Genomic DNA, 18,875 nt, shown 5'->3' with positions numbered 1-18,875 from the left:
CCTCAAGCACTTAATGGAATACGTGGGTCTATTTTTGTTCACTCCTAGAGGACTAAAATGCACTTCTTCATTCTCTCTTTCTCTGATGCCAGACAGTAAGTTGACAGGTTTCTATTTTTAGGACATTTTTAAAGACCACTCTTTGTTTAAAAAAAAAAAAAAGAAAGAAAAACATATTCAAGGTCTCTTTAATCTATGAGAATAGAAATGCGAGGAGTAGAATTGATTTTCTTAGTCACAGTAATGTTTGATACAGCAGCTTTCATTTCTTAAATAAACAATTCCCACAAGAGGTCCTGTGGGCTTAAGTTAATTTTTACCCTTCACTGAGGGTTCCTGTGAAATCAGAATAACATAATAAATCAAATCATAAGGAGAGAAAGCCACATCACAGGGTTTATAAATATACATATCATACAGATGAGATATATTAGGTTTTCAAAAAGACACAGACAAATATAAATGTACTTAATGACTGAGATGCCAAGTGAAGTCATCTTAATGTCATCAGTCCATCGCAGTGAGGTATGCGATCAGTCGTCCTGGTAGAGGTAAACTTGAGAGGGATCTCAGTCTGTGCGGGCCCACGTGGCTGCGAACATTCAGTCTGCAAAGATGACGTAGTGGACGAGGTGACACTACGGAAAGAAAAACAATAATTATGAATAATGATTAGTATTTAGTTCAAATCGGGCTCTGGCCTTCCTGTGTGGAGTTTGCATGTTCTCCCCATACTTGCAAGGGTTTTCTTCAGGTACTCCGGCTTCCTCCTACGTTCCAAAAACATGTTTCTTAGGGTAACTGACACCTCAAATTTGGCCAATTATGCGAACGCGAGTGTGAATGGTTGTTTGTCTACACTCAGTAGAGTGCAGGCCAAAATAATCCAAAACATGTCGAACTGACTTGTTTGCGTGAATGCACTAGGTTTCATTTTAGTTGTTTACGAACAGCTCTGTCTCTTGGATCTGGATAGTCACTGCATCACTTGTCCCATGCTCAGGGCAGGTATAGCACCAATCCGAGCAATGATGTCATAACTATAATGATACCATCCATCCATCATCCATCATCCATTTTCTGAGCCGCTTATCCTCACAAGGGTCGGAGCCTATCCCAGCTATCATTGGGCAGGAGGCAGGGTACACCCTGAACTGGTCGCCAGCCAATCGCAGGGCACATAGAAACAAACAACCATTCGCACTCACACACACACCTACGGGCAATTCAATTGAGTCTTCAATTAACCTACCATGCATGTTTTTGGGATGCGGGAGGAAACTGGAGTGCCCGGAGAAAACCCACGCAGGCACGGGGAGAACATGCAAACTCCACACAGGCGGGACCGGGGATTGAACCCCGGTCCTCTGTCTGTGAGGCAGACGCTCTAACCAGTCGGTCACCGTGCCGCCTTAATGATACCATATCTATGGAATTGAAGAAGGGGAAACTTGTACATTAAGCATGCATTACAACAAAAAGCTGAATAATTAAATGCAAAAATCCACTTTTGTCTCACAACAGCAATATAGTCCATTGAAATTTTCCAGGTTAACCTTTTATTAATTAGATTAAAAAAAAGAACAGTATTATAAAAACACAATTGCAGTTGATTCATAGACATCACTGTGTGTTGTATACATTGTTTAAGGGGAATCACATTCACATCAAACTGCATATACTATGTTGCAATATCAATATTTTGCTGCACCCTTGCCTGACGCAAGTGGACTGCAACTGTAAAAAAAATATATATATATTATTCATTCAAATGTTTAAAGAGCTTTTCATTTAACAATGTGCTTATTATTGCACGTGTCGAGGTGCACTGCATCTTCCAGACAGCTGTGTCTACTATTTTGACTCTTTTATGCAGACAAATGAACAGTATAGTATAATAAACAGCTGTCAGTATTATGCATTGCGGTTCCACACCACTGCAAACTGCATTCACTATAGTAAACATTGCTGCGAATTGAACAACACCGGCAGTGTGACAACAACACGGTGGATTGTTACACTGTAAAGAAAGAATTGATGACGGTGCTCTCGGATCGCTTAAGTGTGAAAACATACAATATAACGCTAATGTTGTGACCAGTGAGTGTAACTACAGTACAGTAGTTATAGTGTGTGTGTGTGTGTGTGTGTGTGTGTGTGTGTGTGTGTGTGTGTGTTGTCTTACACGACTTCCTCTTCACAGCGACCCATTCGTGGCGGCTCTCAAGCAGTTGAGTGAGTTTGCTGCACAGTTGAACATGAGCGACGTGCTCCAGCAGCAAGTCTACGATGGGTCCGGCCCATTTCCTCATGAATGATGATGAAATCCATTCACAGAACTAAAGAAGAGGAACCCACAAAAAAATGAAGTTACATTAATTAAATACAGAACAGTGGTGGGAAGTAACAAAGTAAGCATTAGGCCTACTTTGTGACTGCACTTAAGTAGATTTTACACGTATCTGTACTTTACTTGAGGATTCGTATTCTCACGTCTTTTTACTTTTTACTTTGAACATTTGTAAACGTATGTCTGTACTTTCCACTCCTTACTTGGTCAAAATAGGCTTGTTACTTTTTTCAGCTTCCATGAATGATGATGACACAATCTTAAGACCTAAATAGAGAAGTAAAGTCAACTGTGGTTGTGATCTTGATTGATAGAGTTCTTGGAGACTTTTACGTAAAAAAAAAAAAAAAAAAACAAGGACTTGGAGCATTAATGACAATGATGCAACAGACTCATAGAAACAAGATATTCCCCGTCCATGGCATTATTTATGAATGACTTGTGACTAATGCATTGTGTCTTGTGCCAGCCGCAAAACTAAAATCTTCTGGTGTTCAGAAAATTCAGAAAGGTCAGAAGCCACCAAGCCTGAGGAAGAACAACCTATCAGAGACAGACGGCGTGACTGACAAAGAACTGATAAATTGCTGTGCACGGACATTTGCACTCATAGGTAGTCACTCATAGGCACACTCCCCCACAGCCTCGCGCTGTCATGACCTGTTACCTTGGGCTTCAGGAGCTTTGCTGAAACTATTTTGCTTATCCAACTCCGAAAAATGCTAATTCCTCGACTGCTAACATCTTGGTAAAAGATAAGCAAACAGAAGCAGACTGACGGCACCTCAGGCAGCGGAGAGGATTCAGACGTCACACGGAATTAGCAACATTTCTACGCGACAGATCCATTTATAACCTCTTTTCGATATTTAATTGAATGCACATTCCCAAAAATAAAACTCCAAACCAATAACATTGCACATTATAGTAACACTCTATCAAAAATAATATGTTACCAACATAGTAGCTGTGGCTAATATCTGGTTGTTTACAGCGTTAATGCTAGCTTAGTATTGTTAGCGCTGCTAGTTTCTTGAAGCTGGACAGCATTCTCTGTGACTATTTATCACAACAACGCACTTTCAAAATTGCATGTCATTATGAATGACCATGTATGAGAATCGCACTCGTCAGTGAGGGCCGCGGCTTTGATCGGACTCAATTAATGAAGTGAGGGTACATTCAAATCTTGCTAATGATTTTAAAACTACAAACTACCCCTTTAGGTTAATTTCAGAGTCTGTACTTTTTTACTTTTACTTAAGTACAGGAGTCAAATCGGTAGTTCTAATTTTACCGCAGTCATTTTTATTTTTTTACAAAAGTATCTCTACAGTGAACCACTCATATGAACCTATCCTCCATTACTGGCTGAAAAGTCACCTTTTCACTGTTTTTGTGCTCAGCCTTGAGCCATGTGTAATAGGGGGGGGGGAAAACCTACGTTGCCGCCACCTTGTGGTATCTATAGGCAATTACAAACCTTCTTGGGTCATCATAAATTACTCGTGGATTTGTACTATTTGTGGTGATTAGGTACCAAGCTACGCCACAAATAGAGGGGGGTTCACTGTACTTCTACCTAAGTAGAGAGAGTATTTTTGAATACTTTGTCATTTTTGAGTACTTTGTCACCTCTGACTAACACTAAATACATCTGATATGCCTCACAGTTCTGGGGGCCCGGGTTCAAATCCGGGTTCAAATCCGGCCTCCTTTGAAGTTTGCATGTGCTCCCCGTGCCCGCGTGGGTTTTCTCCGGGTACTCCGGTTTCCTCCCACATCCCCAAAACATGCAGGGTAGGTTCATTGAAGGCTCTAAATTGCCCATAGGTGCGAATGTGAGTGCAAATGGTTGTTTGTTTATACACTATGTGCCCTGCGATTCGCTGGCGACCAGTTCAGGGTGTACCCCGCTTCTCGCCTGAAGATAGCTGGGATAGGCTTCAGCACGCCTGCGACCGTAGTGAGGATAAGCGGTGTGGAAAATGGATGGATGGAAACTTTATGGCTTGAAATTCGCACCTGTGTTACTTCATGTGCTGGCCCACTGGAGTTTAAGGAAGACAGGTCGCCAATATTTCTAATATGGGATTGTTCTGGATGAGGACCTCCACCATATGGGCAGGAGAAGCAGGAAAGGGCATCACAGCCGTTATCCAGAAGACACTTGAGTAGAGGCAGGTTATCCATGCAGAGAGCAACAACGGGAGGGAACGTCGTAGCCCAGGACGGCATTCTAGCGTTGACGTCAGCTCCCCTCTGCAGCAGCAGTGACACAGTGGCCACGCTGCCCCTCTGCACGGCCAGCAACAGAGGACTGACGGGGTCCAGGCCTGTGGCGGCGCCGGCGTTCAGGAGCACCGCGGCGGTCTCCGTGGAGCCGTTGGCGACGGCGAAGCCGAGGGCTGTCGTGCGTCCATCGGCGTAGCGTGCCGAGCGCGCGGGGGCCAGTGTGGCGTTGACATCTGCACCTGTCTTGAGGAGCACAGCTGCCACTTGCGGCCTGTTGTGCTCAGCTGCCAGGTGCAGAGGGCTGATCCCGCTGTGCCGAAGCCTGGTGCGACTCGTCACAGGGACGAGCAGGCGCACCACCCTGAACACAAAGTCACAGTCAACTGACACGCTTTATGTCAACCGTTTTGAACCTTTTTATCCCAAGTACCACCGCAAAAAATACTTGGCCCCCCAAGTACCACCATAACAACAGCAAGAACAACATCAAAATACATTCATGTAATAGGCCTAAGTGTTCAGCAAAAAAGGAGGCTGAGGTTTTGTTTCCAAAATGTATATCTGATTGTAAGCCATTGAAACATTATGCGCAGTTTGAACAGTGCTTAAATATAGGGGGGGACATACTTAAATAATTCCAAGATTCCTGTGCTTTGGCTACGGGTGGACTCAATGGTGAATTTCGACATTTCATTTGATCACATTTTTGTAAAAAAGAAAAAGAAAAAAGAATACTGGTTTGGCCTTGAGTGCCATATGTTAGATTGTAAAATGTAAGCTTGTCAGATGTTTCCAAAAGACAACAATAGAAACAACTATAGTATCCTGTGGTTTAGGGTGTGTTGAGAGTGATTTTTCCTCCCCGACCTTCTCAGAAGACGGGCGACCAAATAAATCTGTTCAATATTTACGATTTTAAATCCTTATATGAGTGGTCAACACTGATTATCTGCAGGATTCTGTGTTGCAGTTATGGCAATATCCTGCTTTGTTGGTTTCTGTGTAAAAGCCACAAACACATTAATGGCGGATCTTCTGTTACGGCTCTGACTTGCCAAGTTAAGTTTAGCACATCCACAGGTGTTTTCACTTGCAATCGAGAAATAACTCACTCTTGGTGTCCATGTTGAGCTGCAACATGCAGAGGGAGTAATCCTGAGTCAGTCGTCTTATTTGCGTCTGCATTTGTGGACAACAACACTGCCGCAATTTCCTTGTGGCCATTTTTACTGGCCTCATGCAGCGCCGTGATACCTTCGCAAGTCTGCATGTTCACATCAGCACCTAACGACACAAAAACATCACTCTTTAGTTTGTGATATCAATCAATAATCAGCTTTAGACATGTAATAATAGGTACCTTTTCCAATGAGGTAATTCAGTGCTTTCAAGCGTCCCAGCCGAGCTGCTACAATGAGTGGCGTAATGCTGTAGGTGTTGGAGGGGTTTATAGTGGCCCCGGCTCCGATGAGAATGTCACACGTCGCTGTGTTGTTCCTGGATACGGCCTGGTGAAGGGCTGTCCATCCCTGAGGACACCTCTGGTTCACGGAGGCCCCGAACGAGAGGATGAGGCACACCATGTCCACGTTGTCCAACCTGCAGGCTGCAGTAATTGCCTTGGCGGTCGGTCAGTAATCCTAATATTGTTGTGTAGTGTTAACCTCGCCATGTTATTGAAAAACGCCTGTATGATATTAGGACTCTCAGATGATGCAGTGCTGTTCTTTACCAACAAAAACAGCAATACAGCACACTTTTTATTAGACTCTCCGGCTAATGTTGTGGCCAAAGAGTGTGTAATTGTCATTGCTCGTTCAACAACACTCTACCTGTGTACAAAGGGCTTTCTTTGTTCTTGTTGCTGATGTCAGGATCAGCTCCAGACTCCAGAAGACACTTCACACACGGCAAATGATCACCAGACGCAGCGAGCAGCAAGCCTGTCTGTTCTTGCAGAGTGCGTTTGTCTGCAGAACCTGGATGTGCTGGAGCAGAAAACCAGTTAAGGGACTCATTTGTGAACCAAACACGCCTATTTGTATATATTTGCACAAGTTGACACCATTCAGTAAGGTCCTCAAGCACTCATGCTGTCCGCTGAAGGCTGCATGATGCAAAGGGATCCAGCCTTCTTTGTTCTCCCTCATCAGACTGTGAGGGGAAGATGCCGCCTGCTTCTTAACAGCCTCCGCATCCCCCCCTCGGATGGCCAGGACCACTGGGTCAACATCCCTTCAACGGAGAAGAAGAAAGTACTTAAGGTGATTTATTTAAAGCAACAAGAGGACAGCGTCCCTGCTCCTGGACACAGTATGTGTACACGTGAATTGTTACAATCATACCAACATCCTTCGTAAACACAGCAAATTATAATTTGATCGTATAAAATCTGAAACAAGAAACAAGCGTCTGGAGATGCTAAACTGGAATCAGCCCATCCTTGCTGACTTTGGGAGAAAGGCAGAATACACCCTGGACAGGTCGCCAGTCAATCAAAGGCCACGCACAGTTTACTGTGTATACAGTATGTAGAAAACCGTCAAAAGTTGGAACCGAAGCCACACTGCCTGCAAGTCGGGCAGGTGAACATTACAGTAGTCACTTCCTTGTTTTTGAAAATGATTTCTTTAAATTTTACTTTCATTTGATATTTAATTTTAATTCATTTCATTATTTGAAGAATTATTTACAAAAATCTTGTATATTTTTTTTATAAATTGGATTTTATTTTCATTTCAACCTAATCTTAAAATATGTGTTTTGTTGTTGTTGTTTTTTTAGCTAGGGGGATAAGTATATATAACAAAGACTAAAAATACCACATACATTCAGATTTGTGTGTAATTTCTACAGTTTTATGTGACACCACGACTACTACTACTACCAATAATAATAATAATAATAATAATATATTTATTCTCACTCAAATGGGAATGGGGAACACCCATAAAATGGTGAACCAGAACATTTCATTTACATGAAAATTATTATTATTTTTTAAATTTCGAATGAATGATACAATAAAGAATGAAATGGCATATACATGTTTTTATTTCTACAGTTTTCTTTCAATTTTCTTCATGTATTTTCCATACTACTACTACTACTACTAATAATAATAATAATATAAATAATAATAATAATAAAATGGTCGCTGTGTCAAAAACTGTTACAGTAAACCGGAACAAGGAAACAAAGACAAGCTATTGAACAGTCCTCGGCGGAGGTACTGAGAATGAAACAGTTGATATTTAGGTGAATCTGGCGCAACCGAAGAGTAGACTAAAACGGTGGTTGTCAAACGCGTCGGTCAAAATCAAATGCGCGCACATTCACACCCATTGAACAAGAGACTCACTCGGCGTGTGACGTCATGTTTATTCCCCTCCTGTCTCCTCCAAGTCTCGACGTTACCTCATCGTCCTCCTCACCGTCATTATTATTATCGAAAGATGATTTCGTTCTGCCGTGGCGAAACTGCGCCAAATATTGGTAATAGCTGAATTTGGTCATCGTGGCCGGTCGCTGAGTTGGCTCGCACACAGCCGGACGAGCGAGCAGAAAAAGGCACGGAGGCAGCAGGCGTGCGGGGATCAGCTGTGGTCGCTCGGATTATTTTAGGATCTTATTGTCAGGCACGCTTCATCCTTATAAGTCAGGACACTCGCACATGCTCTGATAACATGGAGCCTGAAGTTCCCTGAACACAACACAGACCTGTCTGCCTGCCCATCATTATTTGCGTGCTCCCTTTGCTACGTAAACTCCCTGATTAGATAACAAGACATTCAGAACCATTCACTCAATTACTTTCATTACTGAAACTTTGCAATCAAATACATTATTTCAATCATTTATCAATGATTTGTATTATTATGATTAGGGATGCACTAATACAGTATCGGTACCGATACCCGTACTGGCACTGATACCACCTTACTAGCCTGACATACACCTTCAGGGTAGGAGCCATGTCAGCCATAATGGGGATACTTTAAAGACCCTGGAAAGGGAATTTCAGAGCTTTGTTTGGAAATACATTATAAACGTTTGAAGATAATTGCTGAAAACGTGCAAAGACTGAGAACTGCATAGTACTCAGTTGTGCAGATATCGCGTTAAACTCTTTTTCGACACTTCAGTTTTCCACAGTTTAGGAGGCGTGATGCACTTCCAGTACGATTCAAATAAGTATTTTCTTTTAAATATAGAGTGGTGATTACGTTCCTAGTGAAATCAAAACCTCCATGATTAATTTGGCTGAATCGTTTTTAGAAAAGAAAGTGCTATTGAGTGCATTTATCAGCTTTGAAACAAATTTTATGCAACTGGAATCAAAAGGGTGGCACGGTCAGCACATCTGCCTCACAGTTCTGAGGACCGGGGTTCAAATCCCGGCCTCGCCTTTGTGGCGTATTCCGGTTTCCTCCCACATCCCAAAGACATGCGGGGTAGGTTGATTGAAGACTCTAAATTGCCCGTAGGTGTGAATGTGAGTGCGAATGGTTGTTTGTTTGTATGTGCCCTGCGATTGGCTGGCCACCAGTTCAGGGTGTAGCCCGCCTCTCGCCCACAGATAGCTGGGATAGGCTCCAGCACTCCGCGACCCGAGTGAGGATAAGCGGTACAGAAAATGGATGGATGGACTCAAAAGAACAAGCACACTCCATTTCTAGTAAACCACAGCAGAAGCCATCACTTCTGCTTTTCACTTGCTCCCAAACAGAGGAAATATCAACTTGGTCAGAGTCAAGAAAAACATGTTTGCCCCTTGTATGACCTTTTATCACCTGTTATCTAGTGTGGTGTTTGCCTTTTCTTTTCTTTTTTTTTGAATCCCATGGGACCATGCATAGTTTATGGATGGCCAAAGCGCAAACCCTCCTATCTGAAAAATGTACATGTATGTGTAGAACATGTATGTGTCTAATGATACTGAATACGAGCAGCCCTCCATTGTTGCCTCATTGTCAAACATGAAATCAGCTAAACATACAGTATAATCCTGCAGATGTGAGGTTTTGTGGTCGTCCAAGGACAAAAAGAACATTTAATCTGACAGGTATTGCCTACAATTACCTGTGTTTCCATCAGCTTGGGAAAATACACATCAGCAAGCATGCAGTTATGTCTGTAAATGAAGTGTTGTCATGTTTGTTGTCTCAATGAAAAACGGTAGAGCTTCCATCACATACAAACCATCTGGATTGATCTGTAGTTTGAACTCTGAGGCTTCACAATTAGCATTTTTTTTTCACACCTTTGATCAATGACATGACAAAAAGGAAACATGTTAGTGTTCCTAATAAGATACAGAGTAGTAGCCATGCCTTTTCTATATAGCGCTTGTCCTCTTTAGGCTAACGGGTGAGTTGGAGCCTATCCCAGCTAACTTTGGGTGAGATCATTACACCCTGGATCGTTCGCCAGGTAATCGCAGAGACATGTAGACAATCAACTATTCACACTCACATTCACGTGTTATGGGCAATTTAGAGTCTTCAGTTGACCTAACCAGCATGTTTTGGGAATGTGGGAGGAAGCCAGAGGACCTGGAAAAAAACAAAAAGCATGCAACCAGAGGGAGAACCTGCCAAATCTACACAGGAGCGTTTGTGTCCAGATTTGAACCCAGAACCTCTTTCCTGCGAGACAGTGCTGCCCATAGCCGAGAACCAGGAAGCACAATATATTGACGAAAGACAACTCAATCTTGTACAACAATCCTTCCATTGATAATCCATCTGAATTTTCAACGTAATAATCACACTAGTAACACATTACATGAGCTAATGTAAAATGCCTGCATCCAAATCTACATTTAGGTGAATTATTAATTCAGTAATCCCATAAAATGTGTGTTTTTACAATATCATTTGCATGCAGAAAGCATATAGTGACAATTGAATAGTGTGTTATATTCTCACGCATCTCACCTGAGCTGATGCACAGTGTTGCCTGAAGCGGAGAAAAGATCAACAGCCAGCCTGTTTTTGACATCCACGTTGAGTCTCTGGTGAAGTGACCCACATCCGTTGATTGCAATCATCCCAGAGGACCAGGCAGACATCAAGTGTGTCCTGATGCTTTGCCCACAGACCAGTGATGGAGTTGGTGATCCGGAACGCAAGATAAAAAGTGCAAAAACTAGTGTGAACTGTCAATAAAACAACAGCGTATCCAGAGGCCCATTTAAGGGATTTGTGCATTCTCTCTCTATAAATCAGGCTACGCTCATATGAAAGCTCTGCAATGTGCTGCGTAGTTGACATCAGAGAGCAGCTCAGGCAATGAGGACAGATACCATTTAAGGACATGTTGAACCGAGTTTGCTTCCATTTGCAGCTCCACGGGGAAAGCTGATGTGAGGTTATGTCCTGGTCAAGTTAATTGCATTACAAAATGTTGTAGCAAGACGTATATGTTCACCCCAGTTTTTAGGAAATGTGCTCAAAGAAAGAACACATACTGTATCTGCATCTGCAGAGTAATGTGGAATCCAAATGCACGTACAGTTGTGCTTAGACGTTTACATACACTGGCACAATCTGTAAAATGTGTACCATTCTTCCAAGTAAATACGAATGATCAGGCAAAGCATATTTATTTAAAACTATCCGGCATGTCCGATTACCATAATCATTAAGCAAATCAGCAATTAGAAAATAATGAGATGGTCCCGATTCAGTCATTTTTTCCCCCTGATATTTCATAAATTCTGCCAGCGTCTGGTTATTTTATAAGCACAACAGTATGAAAAAAAGATCTTCATTTTTTTTTATCATGTTACACACAACATTTCAACTCACCTCAGAGCCAGTGATTACTCAAAGTAGTAGCTGACACCGCTGTACGAGCTGGAGAAAATATGAAAAAGTTGCTGTGATGCATCAGAACTCGTCATGCACATTTGGGTTTCACAATCACGTTGGCAAAAGTGTGAAACATGTTTCGTGTGACAAAACTGCAAGTGGCGTGTGCTTGTCGTGTGACACAGAGAAGTCCTTCAAGCATGCTGTTTGCAGCCAAAGGAAGTCAGACCAGACTCTCTGTTAGCAAATGTATATGTGGAGGACCACAAAATTGCTCAACTAAGATGAACTTAACTTGTTGACATGGTTGTGTCATTTCTTTAACCACGAGTATATTTGTGTATTCAAAAGTACAACAGGTTTTAGTGTGTGGGATTATTTTTTTTTCAGCATTAATAGATAATTAAATACATAAAACATATTTCTATAAGAAATTAATGGGTCAAGTGATTAATGTAATTTGTTGGGGGTGGGGATAATTCTGTTTTTGTTTTTTTTTTAACCACAAGTATATTTGTGTAATGATGTACAGTATAAATTCATTTGGAAAAGTTCAACATTCTTCAGTGTTCAGCATCTTTTGCATCATCAATACATATTGAAAGTATGAAAGTATAACTAGTTTTTCTTTTTTGTTGTTTTTCAGTTGTTTTTTTTAGCACAGGTATATGTGTGTAATGATATACAGTATACAGTAAAGTCATTTGAAAATATTCATAAGAAATATTCATAAGCATGCAGAATCTTTTGATATGGACAAATGGACAAAATTCTATACTGTATATTAAAGATTCAACATTTTTTTTTTGTCTTTTAAGTGTATGTGTGCAATAATATTACAAACTTCGGTAATTTAATAATATTCTGATGAAAAAGTAAACTTTTTCTAAGAAATATTAATATTAATATATATATTAATATTCCAATTCTAAAATATTGACACAAGGCCAGCAAATGTATGCAATTGTGTTTTTCTATTGTTCTTTTTTAAAATCACTTAAATAAAAGTTTGCAAAAGTATAGTATTTCTTAGTGAGCAATATCTATGTTTCCTATGCATTGCACAACTGGTATAAAATATCTGTATCATAATCATAATCATAATTAAAAAAAATTTAAAAAAACGTGTGAGCGTGAGTGACGCATCACCTTTTCGGCCTTGCTTCCTGGGAGCCGATATTTCAGGCAGAGTGAGAGCTCTGTCAGCTTCGCTCTTACGGAAGTCATTTACATCCCGGTGCGACAAACAGCGCCACCTTTTGAGGACGTTGCCATGACAACTAAGAACCGATCCGTGCACATGCCCTGTAGTCCGGCGTGCGGTCTCCAGGCAACCAGCGTCCAGTCCAGAAAAAACATCCGGAACGTTCCGTAGTCGTCCGAACGTGGACAACACTTGTTTACTTGCCGTCAACATGATGACCAACTCGCTTTCTTTCTCGGCGGACCACGAACGTCTGAGGCTCAGAGTGGAGAAGAAGACGAGAAACATTTTTATTACGCAGCCCGATGACTGCAGGTTGGCCTGCTCTGCTCCCTTCGGCATTCAAATCTCACTCAAATCACTTTTGACTGAATTATGTGCCCTGTTTTGTGTTCTCAGGAAAAGGGAGGAGAATGTCAATTACATACCAGTTGTAACTGAGGTGAGACGAGCGTCTCTCTGCTTTTCATAATCGTGACATTTACTGATCATTTTTTCAAGAACAAGATAGTTATTATGCCATTCAGAACGTTTTTCACATTGCGAACGTGGCAAAGGTTTTAAGTATCTGAAATGCTGTAATTTGTGGGGCAGCACGGAGGCGTAGTGGTTAGCACGTCTGCCTCACAGTTCGGAGGTTCAGGACTCGAATCTCGGCTCCAGCCTTCCTGCGTGGAGTTTGCTTGTACGCTGGCTTCCTCCCAGACGATAGGTTCATTGAAGACTCAAAATTGTCCAGTCAAGTAATGTGAATGGTTGTTTGTCTGGAAAGGGACTCGCAATTGGCAGGCACAGTCAGGTGCACCCTTGCCTCTCGCCCAAAGGCCAAAAAGAGACTTGATCCTCTAAATGCTCAGTAAGCATGATGATGGTTCAACCTTTTTGCCCAACTTTAGAGTCAAATTTGACCACCATTTTTTACAGTAAGTGCGTGTAAATGTGATCGGTTTGACATTTAGGCTCCAAGCAGAATCCTTAAGGTTGGTGTGAACACCTTACAAAAGACTCTAGTTTTGAAGAAGCAAGGCGAGCTGGATGAGGTGAGCAACCTTCTTCAAGTCAAAAGAGACGAATTTCAACGAAATGTGGAGGAGCTGGCTCAAAGAAGGACTGAGCTGGAAAGAAAACATCAGGAGGTATGTATGTAAGCTTTCTACTGTATAGTGGGTGGGCCAAAAGGACATACTGTGCACTGGGACAAAAAAGTACTTAATTTTCAGTTCACATAATTCAAATGTGGTAAATTGATTACATTTTCACCCTTTTTTGTGTGTGTGTGTGTGGGGGGGGGGGGGGGTATAATCATATAATATCTCAGTTGTTAAACATTTATTCATGAGCAAGTGATGTACATGTTCAAATTACGGTAATCTACTTTTCAACCTTCCTTCTTTCATTATTTCATTCGTTCATTCACTCGTTCCTTCAGTCACACCTGATTTTTATTCATTCCTCCTTACATCCTTTCCGCCTTCTTTCCTTTGTTCCTACCGCCCCTCCTTTTTTGTGACCTTTCCTCCTTCCCCTCAAACCCGCTTTTTTCCTGGCACCTCTTCTTTCCTGACCTCCTTCCTTCCTTTCATCTGCCTCCCCCCCCCCAGATCCTTCCTTTGTTTGAACCTACTTTTCTGTCTTCCTTCCTTCAACCCCTCCTTCATCCCACCTACAGTATTTTCATCCATGCATCTTTGTATGCCTTCCTTCCTTTGTTCCCCCTCCTTCCTTTCTTCCTTCTTAATATCATTCCTTTGTTCCCACAGACCCAGATCCTTATCCCTTTCTTTCTTCCACTTTAACCTACATTTCTGCCTTCCTTGCTTCATTCACTCCTTTCTTTCTTCTGTCACACCTGTTTTTATACATGTACCCTTACATCCCCCTGCGTTCCCCCCTCACCCCACCCACCTTCCTTTTGCCTCAGACCTGCTTTTTTCTTCTTGACCTTCTTCTTTCTCCCCTTCCTTCATTTTTTCCTTATTCCTTCCCTCAGACCTGCTTTTTATTTTGCACCCTTCCTTCCTTTCTTCCTTTGGCACTTCTCCAATAATACTTTAGAATCCACTTTCTTTGTTTTTGACTCAAATAATCTCCCAGGTTATTATCATTACGTCTGGCACATCCTACATGAATACTTAGATTAGATATCCTACAATGTTGTGTGACAAACAGTTCATTTATCCATAGACAAAAGAGAAAGCATTGAAGTTTGAAAGGTTTGTGAGTGACAATGAAACGAGGCGCAGTCAAGCTGTGCAGCAGTACAAAGCGATGCAGGAGCACAACCTGCTGAAGCAGCACGAGTTGGAGGAGCTGACAAAACAGCTGCAACAACTTCGAGCCAGGTGAGAGCCTTCGCATTCATGTGACGCTCAATAACAAGCCCACTGACATATTTGCTTATTTCAATTGGCAGGAGGCACGTTTTAAAGGAGAGGCTTTCAAAATCCAAAATCTATGAGGATTTTTTGATGAAAACATTGGATTACCTCCCAAACAGTACGTGGACATTTGCTGTTGGGATTTTGCAGTGGGAGTTGTTGGGTTTTTGTTATTTTATTCATGGTCAGAAGTCATTATGGAAGAATGTGCGGACCTTGAAGGTGTGCTAGCCAGGCACATTAAAAAAAAAAAAAATTAGGAGAATATGGCCCCATCTGCACACATAGCCTTGACATCACACCCATAAACAACATGAATGTCTTGTATAAATTCTACAATGTCTGTATAAACTGTTCCCTGGCTGAGAAACTGGAACAGGCTGATCATGCTGGCGAGGAGTCGCAGTCCTTTGAATAAAGACAAAGAACGACTCACTGAGCTCAAGAAATGATTTCTCTCTCACACAGATTGTGCTGGAGACTGCCATTAAGCACACTGCATTAACCTCTGGCTGCCTCTTTAAGGTGACCTTGAGACTGACACCGAATGTGCGGTTATGCCCATCATCCGGCGCTATGAGACCCTGTGCTTTACCCATCAGCAGCTGCTGTGGCGTTTGGGCCGTGTGGAGGAGGAGGTGGAGCAGGGCAGGCGGCAATTGCTTGCCATGAAGCAAGGACGCAGCATGCACAAATTGGTTCGACTTGACTAGAGAGACGATATGAGACGATATTTCCAGTATCAATCCCCGCACATGCAAGCTTGACTCTGTTACCTTTTGCTTAGATGGCCAGTAAGGAACTTTATGAACTTCAAAGGGAGTTGGAGAGCCTTAAAGAGAAGAACAAGCAGGCAGAAGACAAACTGCTGAAGGAGCAAGGACAGTCCAGGAAGCAGGTGTTCACAATTACACGCAAGAAAACACTTTGCATACATTCAAAGTGTACCTGCAGAAAACCAATGACATCTTTGGACCTTTAAAGAATAATAGCACCTTTTTTACCCTCTTATTCTAGCTTTGTTGAAATTAGCATGATTTGAGAGGGCGATCTTGTCTCACGCAAATGAGTATTTAAGTAGGAGGTGGCACGGTAACCGACTGGTTAGCGCATCTGCCTCAGAATTCTGAGGACCGGGGTTCAAATCCCAGCCTCGCCTGTGTTGAGTTTGCATGTTCTCCCTTAGCCTGCGTGGGTTTCCTCCCACATCCCAAAAACATCCGTGGTAGGTGAATTGAAGACTCTAAATTGCTCGTAGGTGTGAATGTGAGTGCAAATGGTTGTTTGTTTCTATGTGCCCTGCGATTGGCTGGCGACGAGTTCAGGGTGTACCCCACCTCTCGCCCGAAGATAGCTGGGATAGGCGCGACCCTTGTGAGGATAGGCGGTAGAGAAAAAGGATGGAATGGATAGTAGGCAACACACAATACTTTTTCTGACTGTCTGATGTGGTGTTTTTTTAAATTCCCATTCATCTTACATTGTTATATGTCACACACACACACGTTACAAAAAAATCATGTGTGAAATAATATAATTTTTTTAATGTCACAGATGAAGCAATGTGGCTCAAGAGAATTGCTTGAACTCTTATTCCGAGTTATGTCACATTTTTATTTTGGCCACTTTGAAAACATTTATTATATTAAGAGAATAAACTACTATTTTTTTTTGTTGTTGAGGAAAACACTTGTACTATTAGACAAATTACTCTGTAATTTAAAAGCATTAGCAGTCTTAGGTGGGGTTCTAGTGAAGCATGTCGTCATCTCTCAGGCTGAAGAAATGGGAAGCTTAATCATGGCCATCGGCAACCTTGCAGAACAGTGTTATCAGCCAGCGTATGGAACCCTGGAGAACATGAGCGCTTCCTTAATGATGGACATGGTAAAGGTAAGAAATATGTTTAGTAGCTTTAACTTGAGTCCAACTAAACATTGACTCGTTTCAGGAGCACCTCGTGGACAAGGCGGACACAGAGAAGAGAGCGAGGAGACTGATGGAGTATGATTCCCAAACGACAAGTAAAACAGCTTTGACGGACATGAGAGCAAAGGCATCCATGAGCAGCTTTGGCAGTAAAACTCAACTCAAAAGTCAGAGTAAAGTCAGTAGGACGAGCAATCTATCTAGCTGATTTAAAAAAAACTGTAACGATCGAAAAGCTTCAATTGCAAAATTGAACTGCTGATAAAGCAAAAGCTGTGATAAATGTGGTGTCCTATACTATTTAGTAACTACTGTGAAAATGTGGCGGCACGGTGACCGACCAATTAGCACATCTGCCTCACAGTTCTGATGAGCCGGGTTCAAATCCGGCCTTGCCTGTGTGGAGTTTGCATGTTCTCCCCGTGCCTGTGTGGGTTTTCGTGTGGAGGTGAGCCCAACTATATGTAGTTGGAACTTCTCAACCTCACACACCAGCTCGGACGCCTTCCCTGCCCGGGAGATGACATTCCACGTCACTAGAGCCAGCTTCTGTAGCCCGGGATCGGACCGCCAAGGTCCCCGCTTTCGGCCACCACCCAGCTCACTAGGCACCCAAACCCTTTCGCCCCTCCCACAGGTGGTGAGCTCATGGGAAGGGGAACCCACATTGCTTCTTCGGGCTGTGCCCGGGCAGGCCCCATGGGTGTAGGTCCAGCCACCAGGCGCTCGCCTTCGAACTCCACCTCCAGGCCTGGCTCCAGAGGGGGGCCCTGGTGACCCCCGTCCGGGCAAGGAAAACATAGGGCCATTTATTTTAATCATCATTAGAGGTAATTTGAGCCTTGCTTTGTCTGGTCCCTCACAGTCCGTTCCTCTTTATCATACTGAGAATGTCATTATTAAATAGAAGCCAAATTAACGTTGTCTATATATTTTCAAGACTACATTCATATTACTTTGAGTAATTCAAAAGCAATTGAGTAATATTTGTATCCAATAATTTTAGTTACTTATGCGCCCTTAATATAATCTCTGCGACTTCAAAAGTATTTTGGAACAAACAGTTATTGTGTTGTGAGCGAAAGTCATGTCATTAGCCTCTATGCTGATCAGTTATTATTAATGAATTGTGTTTCAATGTATCTTGAAGGGGAAAAATTCAGTCTTGCAGTCATGTCAATCGAAAGATACACTTCAATATCTGAGTCGCAACAGAGTAATAGACCAATTTGCCACCTTTAAAAACAGACTGCATTCGTTGACGCTTCCACCCACCAAGTAGCTAGCGATTGCAGCTGTTAACAGATTTTGATTATCACCTGGAGGAGAAATTATTCGCTGTAATTCTTTTGTTAATTGAAAACTATGGGCTTGGCTGTCTGTGACAACACAGTGACCTTTCTTCTTCTTTTTTTTTTTTTTTTTTTTTTTGCATAGTTTTGCATACACTGAAACAATGTGTACATATTTTTTGTGGTCAATGCTGTAAACATACTTCCTGTGTTTTTGTACTGTATTAAAAAACAGACTGAAATAACACTGCAAGTCTAACAGTGACTTTTGAACTTTTACCCAGTATTGCATCGTTTTCAAATCTGTCCAAAAACATTAAAAAGTAATTTGTCAGTCTTCATTAGCTGTTTGTGAAATTGTATGCTCGCGCACCATATTCACTCACATCCTGTGCATCTCCTGGGGGCTAAGCTCCCCCCATCCATAAAACCTAGTGATGCCCCTTAAATGATGGCATTGTTGGATGTCTGTGATTGATTTTTTTTTTGCTCTAAACATTTTCAAATGGTTGCAAAATGTGTATGGGGAAGCTTCAATAGGCGACAGCGCAGTCAAAACGTGGGTGTCCAGGCTCCAAGGCGGAGAACAAGAGCTTACTTTGAATGACCTCCATGAGAAGCAAAGACGCTTGTGAAGTCATCAGTTCCTTTGTATGGACAACTGTAACCCAT

The 18,875-nt window shown here is 42.1% G+C and overlaps 2 protein-coding genes across 5 annotated transcripts; one reads left to right on the top strand and one right to left on the bottom strand.

Moving 5' to 3' along the window:
* Positions 1-172: 172 nt before the first annotated feature.
* Positions 173-12,689, bottom strand: LOC133488110 (ankyrin repeat and SOCS box protein 2-like). 4 transcript variants are annotated; one of them, XM_061795590.1, is made up of 11 exons: positions 12,550-12,689; positions 11,398-11,445; positions 10,525-10,674; positions 6,651-6,820; positions 6,418-6,573; positions 5,946-6,191; positions 5,698-5,869; positions 4,376-4,946; positions 2,186-2,339; positions 1,253-1,427; positions 173-638 (listed from the first exon to the last, which is right to left on the bottom strand). In XM_061795590.1, exons 3-11 carry the CDS (start codon positions 10,656-10,658, stop codon positions 494-496), a joined length of 1,923 nt encoding a protein of 640 aa, XP_061651574.1. In that variant the 5' UTR covers positions 10,659-10,674; positions 11,398-11,445; positions 12,550-12,689; the 3' UTR covers positions 173-493. The 4 variants fall into 4 exon arrangements, with proteins under 4 accessions (XP_061651574.1, XP_061651573.1, XP_061651572.1 ...); XM_061795589.1 differs by lacking the exon at positions 12,550-12,689 and having other exon boundaries at positions 11,398-11,759; XM_061795588.1 differs by lacking the exons at positions 10,525-10,674; positions 11,398-11,445; positions 12,550-12,689 and adding an exon at positions 7,947-8,399 and having other exon boundaries at positions 6,418-6,564.
* Positions 12,690-12,789: 100 nt separating this feature from the next.
* si:ch1073-416d2.4 (coiled-coil domain-containing protein 42 like-2) lies at positions 12,790-18,544 on the top strand. Its single transcript, XM_061795592.1, has 9 exons — positions 12,790-12,919; positions 13,004-13,046; positions 13,564-13,740; positions 14,789-14,946; positions 15,018-15,100; positions 15,508-15,680; positions 15,770-15,880; positions 16,759-16,875; positions 16,934-18,544. Exons 1-9 carry the CDS (start codon positions 12,816-12,818, stop codon positions 17,117-17,119), a joined length of 1,152 nt encoding a protein of 383 aa, XP_061651576.1. The 5' UTR covers positions 12,790-12,815; the 3' UTR covers positions 17,120-18,544.
* Positions 18,545-18,875: the final 331 nt, after the last annotated feature.

Source organism: Phyllopteryx taeniolatus, chromosome 13 (assembly GCF_024500385.1).
Source record: "Phyllopteryx taeniolatus isolate TA_2022b chromosome 13, UOR_Ptae_1.2, whole genome shotgun sequence".
Taxonomy (NCBI): Eukaryota; Metazoa; Chordata; class Actinopteri; order Syngnathiformes; family Syngnathidae; genus Phyllopteryx; species Phyllopteryx taeniolatus.
The sequence above is the reverse complement of the archived record's forward strand: the minus strand, read 5'-3'. Positions and strand labels throughout refer to the sequence as shown.